This window comes from Anomaloglossus baeobatrachus, chromosome 10 (genome assembly GCF_048569485.1).
Source record: "Anomaloglossus baeobatrachus isolate aAnoBae1 chromosome 10, aAnoBae1.hap1, whole genome shotgun sequence".
In the NCBI taxonomy this organism is placed as follows: domain Eukaryota; kingdom Metazoa; phylum Chordata; class Amphibia; order Anura; family Aromobatidae; genus Anomaloglossus; species Anomaloglossus baeobatrachus.
In genome coordinates, this window is record NC_134362.1 from 210367234 (window position 1) to 210390175 (window position 22942).

Sequence of the window (22942 nt, forward strand, 5' to 3'; positions counted from 1 at the left end):
TCCCAATACATAAATTCACTCAGCGAAGCTGCAGTGAATAATAGCACGAGCGCACCGCGCTGTTACCCCCGGCGCACTAACACTCCCAGCAATGCTGGTGTGTGTGTGCGCGCTTGCCCGGGGACAGAGTACCTTAATGTAGCAGGGCCTGTCCCTGACGATACTCAGCTCCATATCCAGCAGGTTCTCCGGGTCTGTGGATGGAGCCCGGTCTCAGGGCCTGGAGACCTGTAAGATCCCACTTCGCCCAGAGCCCTGAGGGGGGATGGGGAAGGAAAACAGCATGTGGGCTCCAGCCTCCGTACCCGCAATGGGTACCTCAACCTTACAAACCACAAGTGGGGTAAGAAGGGAGCATGCTGGGGGCCCTATATGGGCCCTCTTTTCTTCCATCCGATATAGTCAGCAGCTGCTGCTGACTAAACAGTGGAGCTATGCATGGATGTCTGACCTCCTTCGCACAAAGCAGAAAACTGGTGAGCCAGTGATCCCACTGGGGGTGTATAGTCAGAAGGGGAGGGGCCTTACACTTTTTAGTGTAATGCTTTGTGTGGCCTCCGGAGGCAGTGCTATACACCCAATCGTCTGGGTCTCCCAATGGAGCGCCGAAGAAACACTTGATTTTTGTGTTTTGTAATCCGTCCCCATTTTGCATAGAATGTCCTCTGTTCCTCTCTGTTATCAGCCAATCACCTGCTCATCACCCTGCAGTTGTGCCTTGTGCTTTCATTGTCGGCTCTTGGTTCTGCCTTTTGCATGGTTCGCTCTTTTCATATAAAGCACTAAGCTCCTGTCACCTCCAGAGCTGCATTCACAATTCTTCTTGGAATCGGCGTGTTCCACCTACCATTATACACAGAGATGTGGCTCCATTTTGCAGGATGTGACTGGAGACCGTCAGCATGGCGATTAGCAGAACCCCGTTATTCTTCCCCGTACCTCGTCGTGATTGTTCCGTTTATACCTTACAGAAAGTCAAACACTAAATGTGGAGTTTCCCTTTAAGAGGTGTGATTCTTTGCAGCAAGCTGTAAAGTGAGATGGCTGCAGGCTACGATCTGATACTAAACTGCGGAAATTCCAGAATTTTGTAAATTTTTATTAATTTTCATGAAACAAAAACACTCGACAAAAAGAAAAACGAGAAAATATAAAATCTCCAAATTATCGTGCAAAGTCCGTCAGCGGAAATCAGAGCTTCAGTGTAAGACGACGGCGGCGGCGTGAGCGGCTCCGGACCACCAGGGAAGGGAGAAACACCAGGGCTCCGGACCACCAGGGAAGGGAGAAACACCAGGGCTCCGGACCACCAGGAGACGAAGGGAGAAACACCAGGGCTCCGGACCACCAGGAGACGAAGGGAGAAACGCCAGCGCTCCGGACCACCAGTAGACGAAGGGAGAAACACCAGGGCTCCGGACCACCAGGAGACAAAAGGGACAAACACCGGCGCTCCAGACCACCAGTAGAGGAAGGGAGAAACGCCAGTGCTCCGGACCGCCAGGAAGCGAAGGGAGAAACGCCAGTGCTCCGGACCGCCAGGAGACAAAGGGCCAAACGCCTGCGCTCCGGACCGCCAGGAGACAAAGGGAGAAACACCAGCGTTCCGGACCGCCAGGAGACGAAGGGAGAAACGCCAGAGCTCCGGACCGACCGGAAGACGAAGGGGCAAACACCAGCGCTCCGGACCGCCAGGAGACAAAGGGAGAAACACCAGCGCTCCGGACCGACCGGAAGACGAAGGGGCAAACACCAGCGCTCCGGACCGCCAGGAGACAAAGGGAGAAACACCAGCGCTCCGGACCGCCAGGAGACAAAGGGAGAAACACCAGCACTCCGGACCGCCAGGAGACAAAGGGAGAAACACCAGCGCTCCGGACCGCCAGGAGACAAAGGGAGAAACACCAGCGCTCCGGACCGCCAGGAGACGAAGGGAGAAACGCCAGAGCTCCGGACCGACCGGAAGACGAAGGGGCAAACACCAGCGCTCCGGACTGCCAGGAGACAAAGGGAGAAACACCAGCGCTCCGGACCGCCAGGAGACAAAGGGAGAAACACCAGCGCTCCGGACCGCCAGGAGACAAAGGGAGAAACACCAGCGCTCCGGACCGACCGGAAGACGAAGGGGCAAACACCAGCGCTCCGGACCGCCAGGAGACAAAGGGAGAAACACCAGCGCTCCGGACCGACCGGAAGACGAAGGGGCAAACACCAGCGCTCCGGACCGCCAGGAGATGAAGGGAGAAACGCCAGAGCTCCGGACCGCCAGGAGACAAAGGGAGAAACACCAGCGCTCCGGACCGACCGGAAGACGAAGGGGCAAACACCAGCGCTCCGGACCGCCAGGAGATGAAGGGAGAAACGCCAGAGCTCCGGACCGCCAGGAGACGAAGGGAGAAACACCAGCGCTCTAGACCGCCAGGAGACGAAGGGGCAAACGCCAGGAAAGAGTAGTGAGGAGGAGGAGGGGGAACGCGCCGGCACCGACTAGTCACTGACAGGCAGCAGAGATGGAGCCGTCGTCACAGGAGAGCCCCTCACGTGTGCGGTAGATACAGCAGCCGGCTATGGACCCGTCCGTCTCCTGTAAAGGTAAAACTATAAAACTTCTAGAAGTGCGCGGCAGCGGCGGGGTACGCAGAATTTCTGTAAGCCGCGACCGCGCTCATTCTTCCTATTAATAGATTAAATTCTCTGTTAATCATAAAAAACAAAAACCACAATATAGAAAAGGCAGCGCGGGCTGCGGGAGAGGCCGGCGGCAGCGCAGGCTGCAGGAGAGGCCGGCGGCAGCGCAGGCTGCAGGAGAGGCCGGCGGCAGCGCAGCCTGCAGGAGAGGCCGGCGGCAGCGCAGGCTGCAGGAGAGGCCGGCGGCAGCGCGAACAGCAGGAGAGGCCGGCGGCAGCACCACACTCGGATGGACAGTGCTCGGGTGGACCCCCGCTCATAGGTCCCGTCCTCAGATTGAACCGTTAGTGTCCGCTCACAGGTGGGATCCCGCCGGCAGCAGAGGTGGTGGTCAGGGGACTCTTCCTACATTCGGCGGTCTTCTTGCATAGCGTGGGCCGGCCGCGGCTCCTCTGACCTTAGCATAGATGGATGATGGACTTGTTGATTTCGGGGTTGGCCCAGTCGTTACGTAAGTCGTCTAGGTGGCTGTCGAAATCCACCAGGGTCTCGTAAGAGCGGCTGTCCATGAGCAAGGCCGTGATCCGCTGCGCCTCCGGCCAGTCTTCAAAGACGTCTCTGGGGAGACAGGAGAATAAGCCTCAGCGCACGAGGCCGGGACCCCAAAACCACCAGATCCCTATCACCAGCCCACCCCTTACAGCTGAGCCACCAGGAGGATGGTCACCCCAGAGTCCCAAACGTGGCTGCCTGGGATACACCCCATCCAAAACTGCTCTCATCTCTGCACATGCGCTGGTACATTATCCACTTTCATCTCTGCGCATGCGCTGGTACATTATCTGCTCTCATCTCTGCACATGCGCTGGTACATTATCTGCTCTCATCTCTGCGCATGTGCTGGTATATTATCCGCTCATCTCTGCGCATGTGCTGGTATATTATCCGCTCTCATCTCTGTGCATGCGCTGGTACATTATCCGCTCTCACCTCTGCGCATGCGCTGGTACATTATCTGCTGTCATCACTGCACATGTGCTGGTACATTATCTGCTCTCATCTCTGCGCATGTGCTGGTACATTATCTGCTCTCATCTCTGCGCATGCGCTGGTACATTATCTGTTCTCATCTCTGCACATGCACTGGTACATTATCTGTTGTCATCTCTGCACATGTGCTGGTACATTATCTGCTGTCATCTCTGCACATGTGCTGGTACATTATCTGCTGTCATCTCTGTGCATGCGCTGGTACATTATCTGCTCTCATCTCTGCACATGCGCTGGTACATTATCTGCTCTCATCTCTGCACATGCGCTGGTACATTATCCACTCATCTCTGCGCATGCGCTGGTACATTATCTGCTCTCATCTCTGCGCATGCGCTGGTACATTATCTGCTCTCAACTCTGTGCATGCGCTGGTACATTATCTGCTGTCATCTCTGTGCATGCGCTGGTACATTATCTGCTGTCATCTCTGTGCATGCGCTGGTACATTATCTGCTCTCATCTCTGCACATGCGCTGGTACATTAGCCGCTCTCATCTCTGCACATGCGCTGGTACATTATCTGCTCTCATCTCTGCACATACGCTGGTACATTATCCGCTCTCATCTCTGCACATGCGCTGGTACATTATCTGCTCTCATCTCTGCACATACGCTGGTACATTATCCGCTCTCATCTCTGCACATGCGCTGGTACATTATCTGCTCTCATCTCTGCGCATGCGCTTGTATATTATCCACTATCATCTCTGTGCATGCGCTGGTACATTATCCACTCATCTCTGTGCATGCGCTGGTACATTATCCACTCTCATCTCTGTGCATGCGCTGGTACATTATCTGCTCTCATCTCTGCGCATGCGTTGGTACATTATCTGCTCTCATCTCTGCGCATGCGCTGGTACATTATCCGCTCTCATCTCTGCACATGCGCTGGTACATTATCCGCTCTCATCTCTGCACATGCGCTGGTACATTATCCGCTCTCATCTCTGCACATGCGCTGGTACATTATCTGCTCTCATCTCTGCGCATGCGCTGGTGCATTATCCCTGGTGTCTATGACCCACTTTACCGTCACTGCGCCTGCACCCAGTTGAGTGTGGGGTGTCTCATGACCCTGCATCATAGGGAATGAGCAGGTTTTTTCTATATTTAGCAGTTTTTAGGAGATTGTCGTTAATAAATGATCTTTTCATGAATGGTGGCGGAGCAGCATTTTGTGGGTGCCGGCTCTGTGCTGCGGTTCCTCCTGTGGATACTCACTCGTGCGGGTCTCTCGCTTTCCATCGACTATCATGGGACTCGTACATGTGGATGGAAGGGAGGATACAGTCCACCGAGAATTTGGCGTTGTCCACCTGCAGGACACACAACAGAAGATGCGGCATTACTGAGAATAACTGCGGCCACCGGGGGGCGCTGCTCCATATACAGCAAAGGGAATCTGATCCAATATCAGCAACCTCCTGCCTGCAGGGTCCGAGAGCCGGCACCAGACCGCGATCTGCAGCTCAACTGTCTGTATCATACTCACCCCAGAAATGGCCCCACCCGAACACAGACAGGGCCCCGCCCGGGCACAGACGGGGCCCCAACCGCACACTGACTGACAGGCTCCGTCTTTTATGCCATAGTGGCTCTCCACAACCATATAATGCTCCCCCCATGTTATTCCCCTCCGCCCGCACACTGCCGGCTGCTTCCCCCCATATTATTCCCCTCCGCCCGCACACTGCCGGCTGCTTCCCCCCATATTACTCCCCTCCGCCCGTGCACTGCCGGCTGCTTCCCCCCATATTACTCCCCTCCGCCTGCGCACTGCCGGCTGCTTCCCCCCATATTATTCCCCTCCGCCCGTGCACTGCCGGCTGCTTCCCCCCATATTACTCCCTTCCGCCCGTGCACTGCCGGCTGCTTCCCCCCATATTACTCCCCTCCGCCTGCGCACTGCCGGCTGCTTCCCCCCATATTACTCCCCTCCGCCCGTGCACTGCCGGCTGCTTCCCCCCATATTATCCCCCTCCGCCCGCGTACTGCCGGCTGCTTCCCCCCATATTATACCCCTCCGCTCGCACACTGCCGGCTGCTTCCCCCCATATTATCCCCCTCCGCTCACACACTGCCAGCTGCTTCCCCCCCATATTATTCCCCTCCGCCTGCGCACTGCCGGCTGCTTCCCCCCATATTATTCCCCTCCGCCTGCGCACTGCCGGCTGCTTCCCCCCATATTATACCCCTCCGTCCGCACACTGCCGGCTGCTTCCCCCCATATTATTCCCCTCTGCCTGCGCACTGCCGGCTGCTTCCCCCCATATTATTCCCCTCTGCCTGCGCACTGCCGGCTGCTTCCCCCCATATTATTCCCCTCTGCCCGCGCACTGCCGGCTGCTTCCCCCCATATTACTCCCCTCCGCTCGCACACTGCCGGCTGCTTCCCCCCATATTATTCCCCTCCGCCCGCGCACTGCCGGCTGCTTCCCCCCATATTATTCCCCTCCGCCCGCGCACTGCCGGCTGCTTCCCCCCATATTATTCCCCTCTGCCTGCGCACTGCCGGCTGCTTCCCCCCATATTACTCCCCTCCGCCCGTGCACTGCCGGCTGCTTCCCCCCATATTATACCCCTCCGCCCACGCACTGCCGGCTGCTTCCCCCCATATTATTCCTCCATAGCCCACTGAGGTGACCGGCTGCTGCTCGTGGGGATATTTTTCCCGTCCACCACAACAGACCAGATGAACCCCCGTAACACGCCCCTGGGCTTTCCGTACCATTATTAAGGCAGCGTCGCTGCACCCCTCTGCGATCCGCGAGGCGATTCTCTCAGCGACCAGGTTCAGACTGAAACAGAAATAATCATCATGCACAGGACGGACATGACGGGGAAATTAACAGCAGCAGGTCACAATGTACCGTATAAGTGACAGCGCGAGTGGCCCCGGGGGAGGAGCAAGAGCGCGGGGGCGCCCCGGGGGAGGAGCAAGAGCGCGGGGGCGCCCCGGGGGAGGAGCAAGAGCGCGGGGGCGCCCCGGGGGAGGAGCAAGAGCGCGGGGGCGCCCCGGGGGAGGAGCAAGAGCGCGGGGGCGCCCCGGGGGAGGAGCAAGAGCGCGGGGGCGCCCCGGGGGAGGAGCAAGAGCGCGGGGGCGCCCCGGGGGAGGAGCAAGAGCGCGGGGGCGCCCCGGGGGAGGAGCAAGAGCGCGGGGGCGCCCCGGGGGAGGAGCAAGAGCGCGGGGGCGCCCCGGGGGAGGAGCAAGAGCGCGGGGGAACCCCGGGGGAGGAGCAAGAGCGCGGAGGAACCCCGGGGGAGGAGGAAGAGCGCGGAGGAACCCCGGGGGAAGAGGAAGAGCGCGGGGGGCCCCGGGAGAGGAGGAAGAGTGCGGGGTGATGTGTGCGAGTGATAACGGGGCGCCCACCTCTCTACATCAGCTGTTGCTCTGTGACATGTTTGGGTATGTGGTTAGTACCTGCAGTGTAAAGCATGGGGGTTTTCATACTAGTCTGTGTTGGATACACAGGCACTACACGTCACAGCTTACCACCGGAATATTACGCTCAGGTACAGAAGACGCCTGTGACCGGCAGCCGTTATACGTCAGTCACATGACCGGTGGCTGCGCACAGCGGCGGGGTCTCAGTGGTGACGGATCTGGCGCAGCACTGACCTGTTGTCTTTCAGCCGCTCGTTGCCCTGATAGTAGCCGGCGATCACATAACTGTTCTCTTTACACCACGTGTCGATCTGCGAAGGAAGAGACAACAGAGAGCGTCAGCGAGCACCGAGGGGCGAGCACGCGGCACCGAGGGGCGCGGAGCGAGCACACGGCACCGAGGAGTACGGAGCCAGCACTGACACCATAAGTCCCGCAAAAAAAGAAAAAGTGCATCGAACATCACTACGGGGATTAAAAAAACACAAAAAAAACCCCACAGATTTACTGTCAATAGCATATAATGGTCCTGTATGTAGAATCCCCCCTGATCTTTATGACCGTGGTTCACCCCAATGAAATGTAATGGGATTTTCTTGTTTAACCTTCTTAGAATAAACCAAATCATTACAAATCAGGGGGAGGTTGTTACACACAGGAACGTCCCGTGCAGAAACAAATGAAGGAAACCTGCAACAAAAGGGAAAAATAATCTAAATGCGGCGCCATTCTGTAGAGTTATCCCCATGGTCTCTGATTGCTGCCAGTGAATGGAACCGCTCCTTGTTTATATTCAGAAGAAGAAAGTCTCCTGATGTAGGAGAGTCGTTACAATGTGTCAGCGAAGACAGTAACATCAGACGTCTCTGCTGGGCTCCAGATCACTGACATCTGCCCCTTACCAGCGTCAGCGCCACCTCCAGCACCGGGGACAGAGCGATGCTTCCATGGAAGAGCGGGATACAGTCCACAAACAGCACCTGCTGCTGCGGAGCCTCTTTACGCTTCTGCTTCTCAGCCACCAGGACGCCGTTCACACAGCTGGCCGGGTGCTTGGCTCCGTGCAGCATCATCTTGCAGTACGCTTGTGTCGTCAGCTTGAAGACCGGCATCTTGTCTGCAGGAAAGAAAAAGACGGGAGGTGATGAGGAGAGAAGAGGACGAGGGAGAGGAGAGAGGCGAAGCGAGGCGAGAGGTCGGGAGAGAGGCGAAGCGAGGCGAGAGGTCGGGAGAGAGGCGAAGCGAGGCGAGAGGTCGGGAGAGAGGCGAAGCGAGGCGAGAGGTCGGGAGAGAGGCGAGGCGAGAGGTCGGGAGAGAGGCGAGGCGAGAGGTCGGGAGAGAGGCGAGGCGAGGCGAGAGGTCGGGAGAGAGGCGAGGCGAGGCGAGAGGTCGGGAGAGAGGCGAAGCGAGGCGAGAGGTCGGGAGAGAGGCGAAGCGAGGCGAGAGGTCGGGAGAGAGGCGAAGCGAGGCGAGAGGTCGGGAGAGAGGCGAAGCGAGGCGAGAGGTCGGGAGAGAGGCGAAGCGAGGCGAGAGGTCGGGAGAGAGGCGAAGCGAGGCGAGAGGTCGGGAGAGAGGCGAAGCGAGGCGAGAGGTCGGGAGAGAGGCGAAGCGAGGCGAGAGGTCGGGAGAGAGGCGAAGCGAGGCGAGAGGTCGGGAGAGAGGCGAAGCGAGGCGAGAGGTCGGGAGAGAGGCGAAGCGAGGCGAGAGGTCGGGAGAGAGGCGAAGCGAGGCGAGAGGTCGGGAGAGAGGCGAAGCGAGGCGAGAGGTCGGGAGAGAGGCGAAGCGAGGCGAGAGGTCGGGAGAGAGGCGAAGCGAGGCGAGAGGTCGGGAGAGAGGCGAAGCGAGGCGAGAGGTCGGGAGAGAGGCGAAGCGAGGCGAGAGGTCGGGAGAGAGGCGAAGCGAGGCGAGAGGTCGGGAGAGAGGCGAAGCGAGGCGAGAGGTCGGGAGAGAGGCGAAGCGAGGCGAGAGGTCGGGAGAGAGGCGAAGCGAGGCGAGAGGTCGGGAGAGAGGCGAAGCGAGGCGAGAGGTCGGGAGAGAGGCGAAGCGAGGCGAGAGGTCGGGAGAGAGGCGAAGCGAGGCGAGAGGTCGGGAGAGAGGCGAAGCGAGGCGAGAGGTCGGGAGAGAGGCGAAGCGAGGCGAGAGGTCGGGAGAGAGGCGAAGCGAGGCGAGAGGTCGGGAGAGAGGCGAAGCGAGGCGAGAGGTCGGGAGAGAGGCGAAGCGAGGCGAGAGGTCGGGAGAGAGGCGAAGCGAGGCGAGAGGTCGGGAGAGAGGCGAAGCGAGGCGAGAGGTCGGGAGAGAGGCGAAGCGAGGCGAGAGGTCGGGAGAGAGGCGAAGCGAGGCGAGAGGTCGGGAGAGAGGCGAAGCGAGGCGAGAGGTCGGGAGAGAGGCGAAGCGAGGCGAGAGGTCGGGAGAGAGGCGAAGCGAGGCGAGAGGTCGGGAGAGAGGCGAAGCGAGGCGAGAGGTCGGGAGAGAGGCGAAGCGAGGCGAGAGGTCGGGAGAGAGGCGAAGCGAGGCGAGAGGTCGGGAGAGAGGCGAAGCGAGGCGAGAGGTCGGGAGAGAGGCGAAGCGAGGCGAGAGGTCGGGAGAGAGGCGAAGCGAGGCGAGAGGTCGGGAGAGAGGCGAAGCGAGGCGAGAGGTCGGGAGAGAGGCGAAGCGAGGCGAGAGGTCGGGAGAGAGGCGAAGCGAGGCGAGAGGTCGGGAGAGAGGCGAAGCGAGGCGAGAGGTCGGGAGAGAGGCGAAGCGAGGCGAGAGGTCGGGAGAGAGGCGAAGCGAGGCGAGAGGTCGGGAGAGAGGCGAAGCGAGGCGAGAGGTCGGGAGAGAGGCGAAGCGAGGCGAGAGGTCGGGAGAGAGGCGAAGCGAGGCGAGAGGTCGGGAGAGAGGCGAAGCGAGGCGAGAGGTCGGGAGAGAGGCGAAGCGAGGCGAGAGGTCGGGAGAGAGGCGAAGCGAGGCGAGAGGTCGGGAGAGAGGCGAAGCGAGGCGAGAGGTCGGGAGAGAGGCGAAGCGAGGCGAGAGGTCGGGAGAGAGGCGAAGCGAGGCGAGAGGTCGGGAGAGAGGCGAAGCGAGGCGAGAGGTCGGGAGAGAGGCGAAGCGAGGCGAGAGGTCGGGAGAGAGGCGAAGCGAGGCGAGAGGTCGGGAGAGAGGCGAAGCGAGGCGAGAGGTCGGGAGAGAGGCGAAGCGAGGCGAGAGGTCGGGAGAGAGGCGAAGCGAGGCGAGAGGTCGGGAGAGAGGCGAAGCGAGGCGAGAGGTCGGGAGAGAGGCGAAGCGAGGCGAGAGGTCGGGAGAGAGGCGAAGCGAGGCGAGAGGTCGGGAGAGAGGCGAAGCGAGGCGAGAGGTCGGGAGAGAGGCGAAGCGAGGCGAGAGGTCGGGAGAGAGGCGAAGCGAGGCGAGAGGTCGGGAGAGAGGCGAAGCGAGGCGAGAGGTCGGGAGAGAGGCGAAGCGAGGCGAGAGGTCGGGAGAGAGGCGAAGCGAGGCGAGAGGTCGGGAGAGAGGCGAAGCGAGGCGAGAGGTCGGGAGAGAGGCGAAGCGAGGCGAGAGGTCGGGAGAGAGGCGAAGCGAGGCGAGAGGTCGGGAGAGAGGCGAAGCGAGGCGAGAGGTCGGGAGAGAGGCGAAGCGAGGCGAGAGGTCGGGAGAGAGGCGAAGCGAGGCGAGAGGTCGGGAGAGAGGCGAAGCGAGGCGAGAGGTCGGGAGAGAGGCGAAGCGAGGCGAGAGGTCGGGAGAGAGGCGAAGCGAGGCGAGAGGTCGGGAGAGAGGCGAAGCGAGGCGAGAGGTCGGGAGAGAGGCGAAGCGAGGCGAGAGGTCGGGAGAGAGGCGAAGCGAGGCGAGAGGTCGGGAGAGAGGCGAAGCGAGGCGAGAGGTCGGGAGAGAGGCGAAGCGAGGCGAGAGGTCGGGAGAGAGGCGAAGCGAGGCGAGAGGTCGGGAGAGAGGCGAAGCGAGGCGAGAGGTCGGGAGAGAGGCGAAGCGAGGCGAGAGGTCGGGAGAGAGGCGAAGCGAGGCGAGAGGTCGGGAGAGAGGCGAAGCGAGGCGAGAGGTCGGGAGAGAGGCGAAGCGAGGCGAGAGGTCGGGAGAGAGGCGAAGCGAGGCGAGAGGTCGGGAGAGAGGCGAAGCGAGGCGAGAGGTCGGGAGAGAGGCGAAGCGAGGCGAGAGGTCGGGAGAGAGGCGAAGCGAGGCGAGAGGTCGGGAGAGAGGCGAAGCGAGGCGAGAGGTCGGGAGAGAGGCGAAGCGAGGCGAGAGGTCGGGAGAGAGGCGAAGCGAGGCGAGAGGTCGGGAGAGAGGCGAAGCGAGGCGAGAGGTCGGGAGAGAGGCGAAGCGAGGCGAGAGGTCGGGAGAGAGGCGAAGCGAGGCGAGAGGTCGGGAGAGAGGCGAAGCGAGGCGAGAGGTCGGGAGAGAGGCGAAGCGAGGCGAGAGGTCGGGAGAGAGGCGAAGCGAGGCGAGAGGTCGGGAGAGAGGCGAAGCGAGGCGAGAGGTCGGGAGAGAGGCGAAGCGAGGCGAGAGGTCGGGAGAGAGGCGAAGCGAGGCGAGAGGTCGGGAGAGAGGCGAAGCGAGGCGAGAGGACAGGAGAGGCGAGGCGAGAGGACAGGAGAGGCGAGACGAGAGGACAGGAGAGGCGAGACGAGAGGACAGGAGAGGCGAGACGAGAGGACAGGAGAGGCGAGACGAGAGGACAGGAGAGGCGAGACGAGAGGACAGGAGAGGCGAGACGAGAGGACAGGAGAGGCGAGACGAGAGGACAGGAGAGGCGAGACGAGAGGACAGGAGAGGCGAGACGAGAGGACAGGAGAGGCGAGACGAGAGGACAGGAGAGGCGAGACGAGAGGACAGGAGAGGCGAGACGAGAGGACAGGAGAGGCGAGACGAGAGGACAGGAGAGGCGAGACGAGAGGACAGGAGAGGCGAGACGAGAGGACAGGAGAGGCGAGACGAGAGGACAGGAGAGGCGAGACGAGAGGACAGGGAGAGAGGCGAGACGAGAGGACAGGGAGAGAGGCGAGACGAGAGGACAGGGAGAGAGGCGAGACGAGAGGACAGGGAGAGAGGCGAGACGAGAGGACAGGGAGAGAGGCGAGACGAGAGGACAGGGAGAGGCGAGACGAGAGGACAGGGAGAGGCGAGACGAGAGGACAGGGAGAGGCGAGACGAGAGGACAGGGAGAGGCGAGACGAGAGGACAGGGAGAGGCGAGACGAGAGGACAGGAGAGGCGAGACGAGAGGACAGGAGAGGCGAGACGAGAGGACAGGGAGAGAGGCGAGACGAGAGGACAGGGGAGGCGAGACGAGACGAGAGGACAGGAGAGGCGAGACGAGAGGACAGGGAGAGAGGCGAGACGAGAGGACAGGGAGAGAGGCGAGACGAGAGGACAGGGAGAGAGGCGAGACGAGAGGACAGGAGAGGCGAGACGAGAGGACAGGAGAGGCGAGACGAGAGGACAGGAGAGGCGAGACGAGAGGACAGGGAGAGGCGAGACGAGAGGACAGGAGAGGCGAGACGAGAGGACAGGAGAGGCGAGACGAGAGGACAGGGAGAGAGGCGAGACGAGAGGACAGGAGAGGCGAGACGAGAGGACAGGGAGAGAGGCGAGACGAGAGGACAGGAGAGGCGAGACAAGAGGACAGGGAGAGAGGCGAGACGAGAGGACAGGGAGAGGCGAGACGAGAGGACAGGGAGAGAGGCGAGACGAGAGGACAGGGAGAGAGGCGAGACGAGAGGACAGGGAGAGAGGCGAGACGAGAGGACAGGGAGAGAGGCGAGACGAGAGGACAGGGAGAGGCGAGACGAGAGGACAGGGAGAGGCGAGACGAGAGGACAGGAGAGGCGAGACGAGAGGACAGGAGAGGCGAGACGAGAGGACAGGAGAGGCGAGACGAGAGGACAGGAGAGGCGAGACGAGAGGACAGGGAGAGAGGCGAGACGAGAGGACAGGAGGGGCGAGACGAGAGGACAGGAGGGGCGAGACGAGAGGACAGGGAGAGAGGCGAGACGAGAGGACAGGGAGAGAGGCGAGACGAGAGGACAGGGAGAGAGGCGAGACGAGAGGACAGGGAGAGGCGAGACGAGAGGACAGGGAGAGGCGAGACGAGAGGACAGGAGGCAAGCGGGCTTCCCCACCTGTACCAATCCAAACTGAGTTACATTGTGTGATAGGAGGACATATCAGGTCAGGCAGAACTACAACTCCCAGCTTGCGGTCACACACGTGGGTGGTCATGGACAGAATCTGACAACTGACAGAGAGCCGCAGATTGGGGACTGCGCACTACAGACCAGGCGTGTGCGCTCAGCGGAGGGATAATGTATAGGTGGGGCCGCGGCTCATGTCGGCAGACGGGCGCTGTGAAAGGAATCTGTCACCAGGTTTGTGCCCCCCATCTACAGACAAAGCAAAAAGGCAACGACCGGGCCACAGTCCTAGAGACCGATGCGCGGGGACACCTGCCGATGAGCGACCGCTGGCAGCCGAACCGTCCATGGAGGGCGACTGCACTAACCAAAAGCTTCAATAGGGCGCAGGTCACACATGCAGCATCCCGCTGCCTGCTTGCTATGTTTATAATTGAATTATCATGGACTATATAGCGGGGCAGAGAGCGCGATCCCAGCGATGTGTCACTTACTGCGCTGCTGCTGCAATTATATCACCAGGAGAATATCCCTATAGGAATAGTGCACTCACCCCTTCATATACCTGAGCTCTGTATAACCCCGCCCCAGATTGGCAGCCTTCTATGTATAACCCCGCCCCTGATTGGCAGCCTTCTATGTATAACCCCTCCCCTGATTGGCAGCCTTCTATGTATAACCCCGCCCCTGATTGGCAGCCTTCTATGTATAACCCCGCCCCTGATTGGCAGCCTTCTATGTATAACCCCGCCCCAGATTGGCAGCCTTCTATGTATAACCCCGCCCCTGATTGTTAGCTCTGCATAACCCCGCCCCTTATTGGCAGCTCTGCATAACCCCGCCCCTTATTGGCAGCTCTGCATAACCCCGCCCCTTATTGGCAGCTCTGCATAACCCCGCCCCTTATTGGCAGCTCTGCATAACCCCGCCCCTTATTGGCAGCTCTGCATAACCCCGCCCCTTATTGGCAGCTCTGCATAACCCCACCCCTGATTGGCAGCTCTGTATAACCACGCCCCTGATTGGCAGCTTTCTATATACAACTCCACCCTTAGGCTATGTCTGCACGTTGCTTTTTACCTGCTTTTTTGCTGCTTTTTCTTCTGCGCTGTTTAATGCCAAAATGGTTGTGTTCTGCTTTTCAAGCACAGTCTATGGGAATTTGGGTTTCTTGTCCGCACTGTGCAGACAGGTGAATTGTTTTTGCCATTTGGGTTTTGCAAAGCTGAGTTTTTGACCAAAGTTCTGCAACAAAAAGGCTGCAGTTTGACCTGCACAGTGCGGACAAGAAACCCAAATTCCCATAGACTTTGCTTGAAAAGCAGAACACATCCATTTTGGCATTAAACGCTGCAGTTGAAAAAGCAGCAAAAAAGCAGGTAAAAAGCAACGTGCGGACATAGCCTTACAAAAGGCAGATTTCTTTACCCTGTGCATAGGCAGAAACTGTCAATCAGTGGGGTGGGCGAGGTTATACTCCGAAAGCTGTCACAGTGGTGGGGGCAGGGTTAGGGAGAGGCCGCCGGTGGTGGGGGCGGGGTTAGAGAGAGGCCGCCGGTGGTGGGGGCGGGGGTTAGAGAGAGGCCGCCGGTGGTGGGGGCGGGGTTAGAGAGAGGCCGCCGGTGGTGGGGGCGGGGTTAGAGAGAGGCCGTCGGTGGTGGGGGCGGGGTTAGAGAGAGGCCGTCGGTGGTGGGGGCGGGGTTAGAGAGAGGCCGTCGGTGGTGGGGGCGGGGTTAGAGAGAGGCCGTCGGTGGTGGGGGGCGGGGTTAGAGAGAGGCCGTCGGTGGTGGGGGCGGGGTTAGAGAGAGGCCGTCGGTGGTGGGGGCGGGGTTAGAGAGAGGCCGTCGGTGGTGGGGGCGGGGTTAGAGAGAGGCCGTCGGTGGTGGGGGCGGGGTTAGAGAGAGGCCGTCGGTGGTGGGGGCGGGGTTAGAGAGAGGCCGTCGGTGGTGGGGGCGGGGTTAGAGAGAGGCCGTCGGTGGTGGGGGCGGGGTTAGAGAGAGGCCGTCGGTGGTGGGGGCGGGGTTAGAGAGAGGCCGTCGGTGGTGGGGGCGGGGTTAGAGAGAGGCCGTCGGTGGTGGGGGCGGGGTTAGAGAGAGGCCGTCGGTGGTGGGGGCGGGGTTAGAGAGAGGCCGTCGGTGGTGGGGGCGGGGTTAGAGAGAGGCCGTCGGTGGTGGGGGCGGGGTTAGAGAGAGGCCGTCGGTGGTGGGGGCGGGGTTAGAGAGAGGCCGTCGGTGGTGGGGGGCGGGGTTAGAGAGAGGCCGTCGGTGGTGGGGGCGGGGTTAGAGAGAGGCCGTCGGTGGTGGGGGCGGGGTTAGAGAGAGGCCGTCGGTGGTGGGGGCGGGGTTAGAGAGAGGCCGTCGGTGGTGGGGGCGGGGTTAGAGAGAGGCCGTCGGTGGTGGGGGCGGGGTTAGAGAGAGGCCGTCGGTGGTGGGGGCGGGGTTAGAGAGAGGCCGTCGGTGGTGGGGGCGGGGTTAGAGAGAGGCCGTCGGTGGTGGGGGCGGGGTTAGAGAGAGGCCGTCGGTGGTGGGGGCGGGGTTAGAGAGAGGCCGTCGGTGGTGGGGGCGGGGTTAGAGAGAGGCCGTCGGTGGTGGGGGCGGGGTTAGAGAGAGGCCGTCGGTGGTGGGGGCGGGGTTAGAGAGAGGCCGTCGGTGGTGGGGGCGGGGTTAGAGAGAGGCCGTCGGTGGTGGGGGCGGGGTTAGAGAGAGGCCGTCGGTGGTGGGGGCGGGGTTAGAGAGAGGCCGTCGGTGGTGGGGGCGGGGTTAGAGAGAGGCCGTCGGTGGTGGGGGCGGGGTTAGAGAGAGGCCGTCGGTGGTGGGGGCGGGGTTAGAGAGAGGCCGTCGGTGGTGGGGGCGGGGTTAGAGAGAGGCCGTCGGTGGTGGGGGCGGGGTTAGAGAGAGGCCGTCGGTGGTGGGGGCGGGGTTAGAGAGAGGCCGTCGGTGGTGGGGGCGGGGTTAGAGAGAGGCCGTCGGTGGTGGGGGCGGGGTTAGAGAGAGGCCGTCGGTGGTGGGGGCGGGGTTAGAGAGAGGCCGTCGGTGGTGGGGGCGGGGGTTAGAGAGAGGCCGTCGGTGGTGGGGGCGGGGTTAGAGAGAAGCCGTCGGTGGTGGGGGCGGGGTTAGAGAGAAGCCGTCGGTGGTGGGGGCGGGGTTAGAGAGAAGCCGTCGGTGGTGGGGGCGGGGTTAGAGAGAAGCCGTCGGTGGTGGGGGGCGGGGTTAGAGAGAAGCCGTCGGTGGTGGGGGCGGGGTTAGAGAGAAGCCGTCGGTGGTGGGGGCGGGGTTAGAGAGAAGCCGTCGGTGGTGGGGCGGGGTTAGAGAGAAGCCGTCGGTGGTGGGGGGCGGGGTTATAGAGAAGCCGTCGGTGGTGGGGGCGGGGTTATAGAGAAGCCGTCGGTGGTGGGGGCGGGGTTATAGAGAAGCCGTCGGTGGTGGGGGGCGGGGTTATAGAGAAGCCGTCGGTGGTGGGGGCGGGGTTATAGAGAAGCCGTCGGTGGTGGGGGCGGGGTTATAGAGAAGCCGTCGGTGGTGGGGGCGGGGTTATAGAGAAGCCGTCGGTCGTGGGGGCGGGGTTATAGAGAAGCCGTCGGTCGTGGGGGCGGGGTTATAGAGAAAGCTGTCGGTGGTGGGGGCGGGGTTATAGAGAAAGCTGTCGGTGGGGGGGCGGGGTTATAGAGAAAGCTGTCGGTGGGGGGGGCGGGGTTATAGTGAAGCTGTCGGTGGGGGGGGCGGGGTTATAGAGAAAGCTGTCGGTGGGGGGGCAGGGTTATAGAGAAGCTGTCGGTGGTGGGGGGGGTTGGGGGGGGTATAGAGAAAGCTGTCGTGGTGGGGGCGGGGTTATAGAGAAGCTGTCGGTGGTGGGGGCGGAGTTATAGAGAAGCCCGTCGGTGGTGGGGGGCGGGGTTATAGAGAAGCTGTTGTGGTGGGGGCGGGGGTTCGTTATAGAGAGGCTGTCATGGTGGGGGCGGGGTTATAGAGAGGCTGTCGTGGTGGGGGCGGGGTTATAGAGAAGCTGTCGGTGGTGGGGGCGGGGTTATAGAGAAGCTGACGGTGGTGGGGGGCGGGGTTATAGAGAAGCTGTCGGTGGTGGGGGCGGGGTTATAGAGAAGCTGTCGGTGGTGGGGGCGGGGTTATAGAGAAGCTGTCGGTGGTGGGGGCGGGGTTATAGAGAAGCCGTCGGTGGTGGGGGCGGGGTTATAGAGAAGCCGTCGGTGGTGGGGGCGGGGTTATAGAGAAGCCGTCGGTGGTGGGGGCGGGGTTATAGAGAAGCTGTCGTGGTGGGGGCGGGGTTATAGAGAAGCTGACGGTGGTGGGGGCGTGGTTATAGAGAAGCTGTCGGTGGTGGGGGCGGGGTTATAGAGAAGCTGTCGGTGGTGGGGGCGGGGTTATAGAGAAGCTGTCGGTGGTGGGGGCGGGGTTATAGAGAAGCTGTCGTGGTGGGGGCGGGGTTATAGAGAAGCTGTCGTGGTGGGGGTGGAGTTATAGAGAAGCCGTCGGTGGTGGGGGCGGGGTTATAGAGAAGCTGTCGTGGTGGGGGTGGAGTTATAGAGAAGCCGTCGGTGGTGGGGGCGGGGTTATAGAGAGGCTGTCGGTGGTGGGGGCGGGGTTATAGAGAAGCCGTCGGTGGTGGGGGCGGGGTTATAGAGAAGCTGACGGTGGTGGGGGCGGGGTTATAGAGAAGCTGTCGGTGGTGGGGGCGGGGTTATAGAGAGGCTGTCGGTGGTGGGGGCGGGGTTATAGAGAAGCCGTCGGTGGTGGGGGCGGGGTTATAGAGAAGCCGTCGGTGGTGGGGGCGGGGTTATAGAGAAGCCGTCGGTGGTGGGGGCGGGGTTATAGAGAGGCTGTCGGTGGTGGGGGCGGGGTTATAGAGAAGCCGTCGGTGGTGGGGGCGGGGTTATAGAGAAGCTGACGGTGGTGGGGGCGGGGTTATAGAGAAGCTGTCGGTGGTGGGGGCGGGGTTATAGAGAGGCTGTCGGTGGTGGGGGCGGGGTTATAGAGAAGCCGTCGGTGGTGGGGGCGGGGTTATAGAGAAGCCGTCGGTGGTGGGGGCGGGGTTATAGAGAGGCTGTCGGTGGTGGGGGCGGGGTTATAGAGAAGCATAGGTCACATAGCTCAGAATATATAGGACTACATGGCAGCAGATCAGTAGTCCGGTAGGATGATCCGCAGCGCCGGCTCCGCCCTTCCTCCGCTCCCTCTCACCATTAACCCTTCTGCTCCTGGCCGGTGTCCGCAGTGAGCGGTCCGGTCACAGTGAGGCGGCGGCTCGGAGCACAGACGCCCCGCCCTCCCCGGTGCCCCGCACACTCTCCTCACCTCCAGGCCGCTCCCGGTGCTTTCCGCCGGGTATAAAACAGTCTGTCGCCGCAAGTAGTCTACACACAGCCGGAAAGCGAGAAGCCGGCGGTCGCGCGCGTAGCACGGGCATAAAGTGACTCCGGTCACGTGGTGCGGCCATTGTTACTCCGGGCACACTGAGGCGTCTGCTCTATACACAGCTCTGTGTCCTGGTGACACCGGAGGGCGGACCGCTGCCAGCACCCACAGTGCACCGCGCGCAGCCGTCACCGGAGGACGGGCCGGGACAGGCGGTGTCTGTGCGGGGGCGGGGCTCTGTGCGGAGTCCTCCAGGGCGTCCCGGCGTGCAGTGCGGCAGTGGGCGGCGCCTCCCCTCTGCCCGGATTTCCGTGTCGCTGGTTCCGGTGTCCTCTCTGTTCTTGGCAGCCGGCGGTGGTGAGGTGAGTGCGGGGAGGCGGGCGCTCCGGAGCCGGGGGCGGTGTCCCGGGACCCGGGGTGTAATATGTGGTGTCACAATATAATACAGGCTCCCCCCGTATATACCCTCCTCAGCGGGAGTCCGCGGCTTCCGGGCGTGCTGGGAGCTGCAGTGCCCTTGGCCCGTTACACGGCTTGCCCTGTGCTGACGGCCTCTGGGAATGAGATTATTACACGCGGGACTTTCGGGGTTTTTTTTTTTTAAACACCTATGATCTGCAGCCGTGTATGTAAGGGGACATTACTGCAGTGTGAGCTCACTGACGGCTCCTCAGGTGACTCCTCCTGCAGCCGTGTATGTAAGGGGACATTACTGCAGTGTGAGCTCACTGACGGCTCCTCAGGTGACTCCTCCTGCAGCCGTGTATGTAAGGGGACATTACTGCAGTGTGAGCTCACTGACGGCTCCTCAGGTGACTCCTCCTGCAGCCGTGTATATAAGGGGACATTACTGCAGTGTGAGCTCACTGACGGCTCCTCAGGTGACTCCTCCTGCAGCCGTGTATGTAAGGGGACATTACTGCAGTGTGAGCTCACTGACGGCTCCTCAGGTGACTCCTCCTGCAGCCGTGTATATAAGGGGACATTACTGCAGTGTGAGCTCACTGACGGCTCCTCAGGTGACTCCTCCTGCAGCCGTGTATGTAAGGGGACATTACTGCAGTGTGAGCTCACTGACGGCTCCTCAGGTGACTCCTCCTGCAGCCGTGTATATAAGGGGACATTACTGCAGTGTGAGCTCACTGACGGCTCCTCGGGTGACTCCTCCTGCAGCCGTGTATATAAGGGGACATTACTGCAGTGTGAGCTCACTGACGGCTCCTCAGGTGACTCCTCCGGCAGCCGTGTATATAAGGGGACATTACTGCAGTGTGAGCTCACTGACGGCTCCTCAGGTGACTCCTCCTGCAGCCGTGTATATAAGGGGACATTACTGCAGTGTGAGCTCACTGACGGCTCCTCAGGTGACTCCTGCAGCCGTGTATATAAGGGGACATTACTGCAGTGTGAGCTCACTGACGGCTCCTCAGGTGACTCCTCCTGCAGCCGTGTATATAAGGGGACATTACTGCAGTGTGAGCTCACTGACGGCTCCTCAGGTGACTCCTCCTGCAGCCGTGTATGTAAGGGGACATTACTGCAGTGTGAGCTCACTGACGGCTCCTCAGGTGACTCCTCCTGCAGCCGTGTATATAAGGGGACATTACTGCAGTGTGAGCTCACTGACGGCTCCTCAGGTGACTCCTCCTGCAGCCGTGTATATAAGGGGACATTACTGCAGTGTGAGCTCACTGACGGCTCCTCAGGTGACTCCTCCTGCAGCCGTGTATATAAGGGGACATTACTGCAGTGTGAGCTCACTGACGGCTCCTCAGGTGACTCCTCCTGCAGCCGTGTATATAAGGGGACATTACTGCAGTGTGAGCTCACTGACGTCCCCTCAGGTGACTCCTCCTGCAGCCGTGTATGTAAGGGGACATTACTGCAGTGTGAGCTCACTGACGGCTCCTCAGGTGACTCCTCCTGCAGCCGTGTATATAAGGGGACATTACTGCAGTGTGAGCTCACTGACGTCCCCTCAGGTGACTCCTCCTGCAGCCGTGTATGTAAGGGGACATTACTGCAGTGTGAGCTCACTGACGTCCCCTCAGGTGACTCCTCCTGCAGCCGTGTATATAAGGGGACATTACTGCAGTGTGAGCTCACTGACGGCTCCTCAGGTGACTCCTCCTGCAGCCGTGTATATAAGGGGACATTACTGCAGTGTGCGCTCACTGACGGCCCCTCAGGTGACTCCTCCTGCAGCCGTGTATATAAGGGGACATCACTGCAGTGTGCGCTCACTGACGGCCCCTCAGGTGACTCCTCCTGCAGCCGTGTATATAAGGGGACATCACTGCAGTGTGAGCTCACTGACTGCCCCTCAGGTGACTCCTGCAGCCGTGTATATAAGGGGACACTACTGCAGTGTGAGCTCACTGACGTCCCCTCAGGTGACTCCTCCTGCAGCCGTGTATATAAGGGGGACATTACTGCAGTGTGAGCTCACTGACCGCTCCTCAGGTGACTCCTGCAGCCGTGTGTATAAGGGGACACTACTGCAGTGTGAGCTCACTGACGGCTCCTCGGGTGACTCCTCCTGCAGCCGTGTATATAAGGGGACACTACTGCAGTGTGAGCTCACTGACGGCTCCTCGGGTGACTCCTCCTGCAGCCGTGTATATAAGGGGACATTACTGCAGTGTGAGCTCACTGACGGCTCCTGAGGTGACTCCTCCTGCAGCCACGTATATAAGGGGACATTACTGCAGTGTGAGCTCACTGACGGCTCCTCAGGTGACTCCTCCTGCAGCCTTGTATATAAGGGGACATTACTGCAGTGTGCGCTCACTGACTGCCCCTCAGGTGACTCCTCCTGCAGCCGTGTATATAAGGGGACATCACTGCAGTGTGAGCTCACTGACGGCTCCTCAGGTGACTCCTCCTGCAGCCGTGTATATAAGGGGACATTATTGCAGTGTGCGCTCACTGACTGCTCCTCAGGTGACTCCTCCTGCAGCCGTGTATATAAGGGGACATTACTGCAGTGTGCGCTCACTGAATGCTCCTCAGGTGACTCCTCCTGCAGCCTTGTATATAAGGGGACATTACTGCAGTGTGCGCTCACTGAATGCTCCTCAGGTGACTCCTCCTGCAGCCTTGTATATAAGGGGACATTACTGCAGTGTGCGCTCACTGAATGCTCCTCAGGTGACTCCTCCTGCAGCCTTGTATATAAGGCGACATTACTGCAGTGTGCGCTCACTGACGGCTCCTCAGGTGACTCCTCCTGCAGCCGTGTATATAAGGGGACATTACTGCAGTGTGAGCTCACTGACGGCCCCTCAGGTGACTCCTCCTGCAGCCGCTTTCCCCGAGGCCGCAGGAGGGAAGTGATGGACGTTATTAATCCGTTATGGATTCTCTGCTCCTCCTCCGGTTACAGCTTATCTACTGCTAAACTGCAAAAAAGGCAATGAAAGCGTCACACTGTGCAGAGCCTATACAGCGGAGTATGGGGGGTCTGAGCCTGCACTGTGCAGAGCCTATACAGCGGAGTATGGGGGGTCTGAGCCTGCACTGTGCGGAGCCTATACAGCGGAGTATGGGAGGGGTGAGCCTGCACTGTGCAGAGCCTATACAGCGGAGTATGGGGGGGTCTGAGCCTGCACTGTGCAGAGCCTATACAGCGGAGTATGGGGGGGGTCTGAGCCTGCACTGTGCAGAGCCTATACAGCGGAGTATGGGGGGGTCTGAGCCTGCACTGTGCGGAGCCTATACAGCGGAGTATGGGGGGGTCTGAGCCTGCACTGTGCAGAGCTGATACAGCGGAGTATGGGGGGTCTGAGCCTGCACTGTGCAGAGCCTATACAGCGGAGTATGGGGGGGGGGTGAGCCTGCACTGTGCAGAGCCTATACAGCGGAGTATGGGGGGGTCTGAGCCTGCACTGTGCGGAGCCTATACAGCGAAGTATGGGGGGGTCTGAGCCTGCACTGTGCAGAGCCTATACAGCGGAGTATGGGGGGGGTCTGAGCCTGCACTGTGCAGAGCCTATACAGCGGAGTATGGGGGGGGGTGAGCCTGCACTGTGCAGAGCCTATACAGCGAAGTATGGGGGGGTCTGAGCCTGCACTGTGCAGAGCCTATACAGCGGAGTATGGGGGGGGGTCTGAGCCTGCACTGTGCAGAGCCTATACAGCGAAGTATGGGGGGGTCTGAGCCTGCACTGTGCAGAGCCTATACAGCGAAGTATGGGGGGGTCTGAGCCTGCACTGTGCAGAGCCTATACAGCGGAGTATGGGGGGGTCTGAGCCTGCACTGTGCGGAGCCTATACAGCGGAGTATGGGGGGGTCTGAGCCTGCACTGTGCGGAGCCTATACAGCGGAGTATGGGGGGGTCTGAGCCTGCACTGTGCAGAGCCTATACAGCGGAGTATGGGGGGGTCTGAGCC

General features: G+C 61.0%; 2 protein-coding genes across 2 annotated transcripts in view; one reads left to right on the top strand and one right to left on the bottom strand.

The window, feature by feature from the left end:
* Positions 1-1078: 1078 nt before the first annotated feature.
* Positions 1079-18623, bottom strand: EMC8 (ER membrane protein complex subunit 8). The gene is made up of 6 exons (XM_075326248.1): positions 18491-18623; positions 7972-8186; positions 7304-7380; positions 6413-6482; positions 4906-5000; positions 1079-3246 (listed from the first exon to the last, which is right to left on the bottom strand). Exons 1-6 carry the CDS (start codon positions 18600-18602, stop codon positions 3087-3089), a joined length of 729 nt encoding a protein of 242 aa, XP_075182363.1. The 5' UTR covers positions 18603-18623; the 3' UTR covers positions 1079-3086.
* Positions 18624-18810: 187 nt separating this feature from the next.
* The window catches only part of COX4I1 (cytochrome c oxidase subunit 4I1), a 10868-nt gene continuing 6736 nt past the window's right edge, over positions 18811-22942 (top strand). The window contains 1 exon segment of the mRNA XM_075326249.1: positions 18811-18912. The gene's annotated coding sequence lies outside the window, so the exon portion shown is untranslated.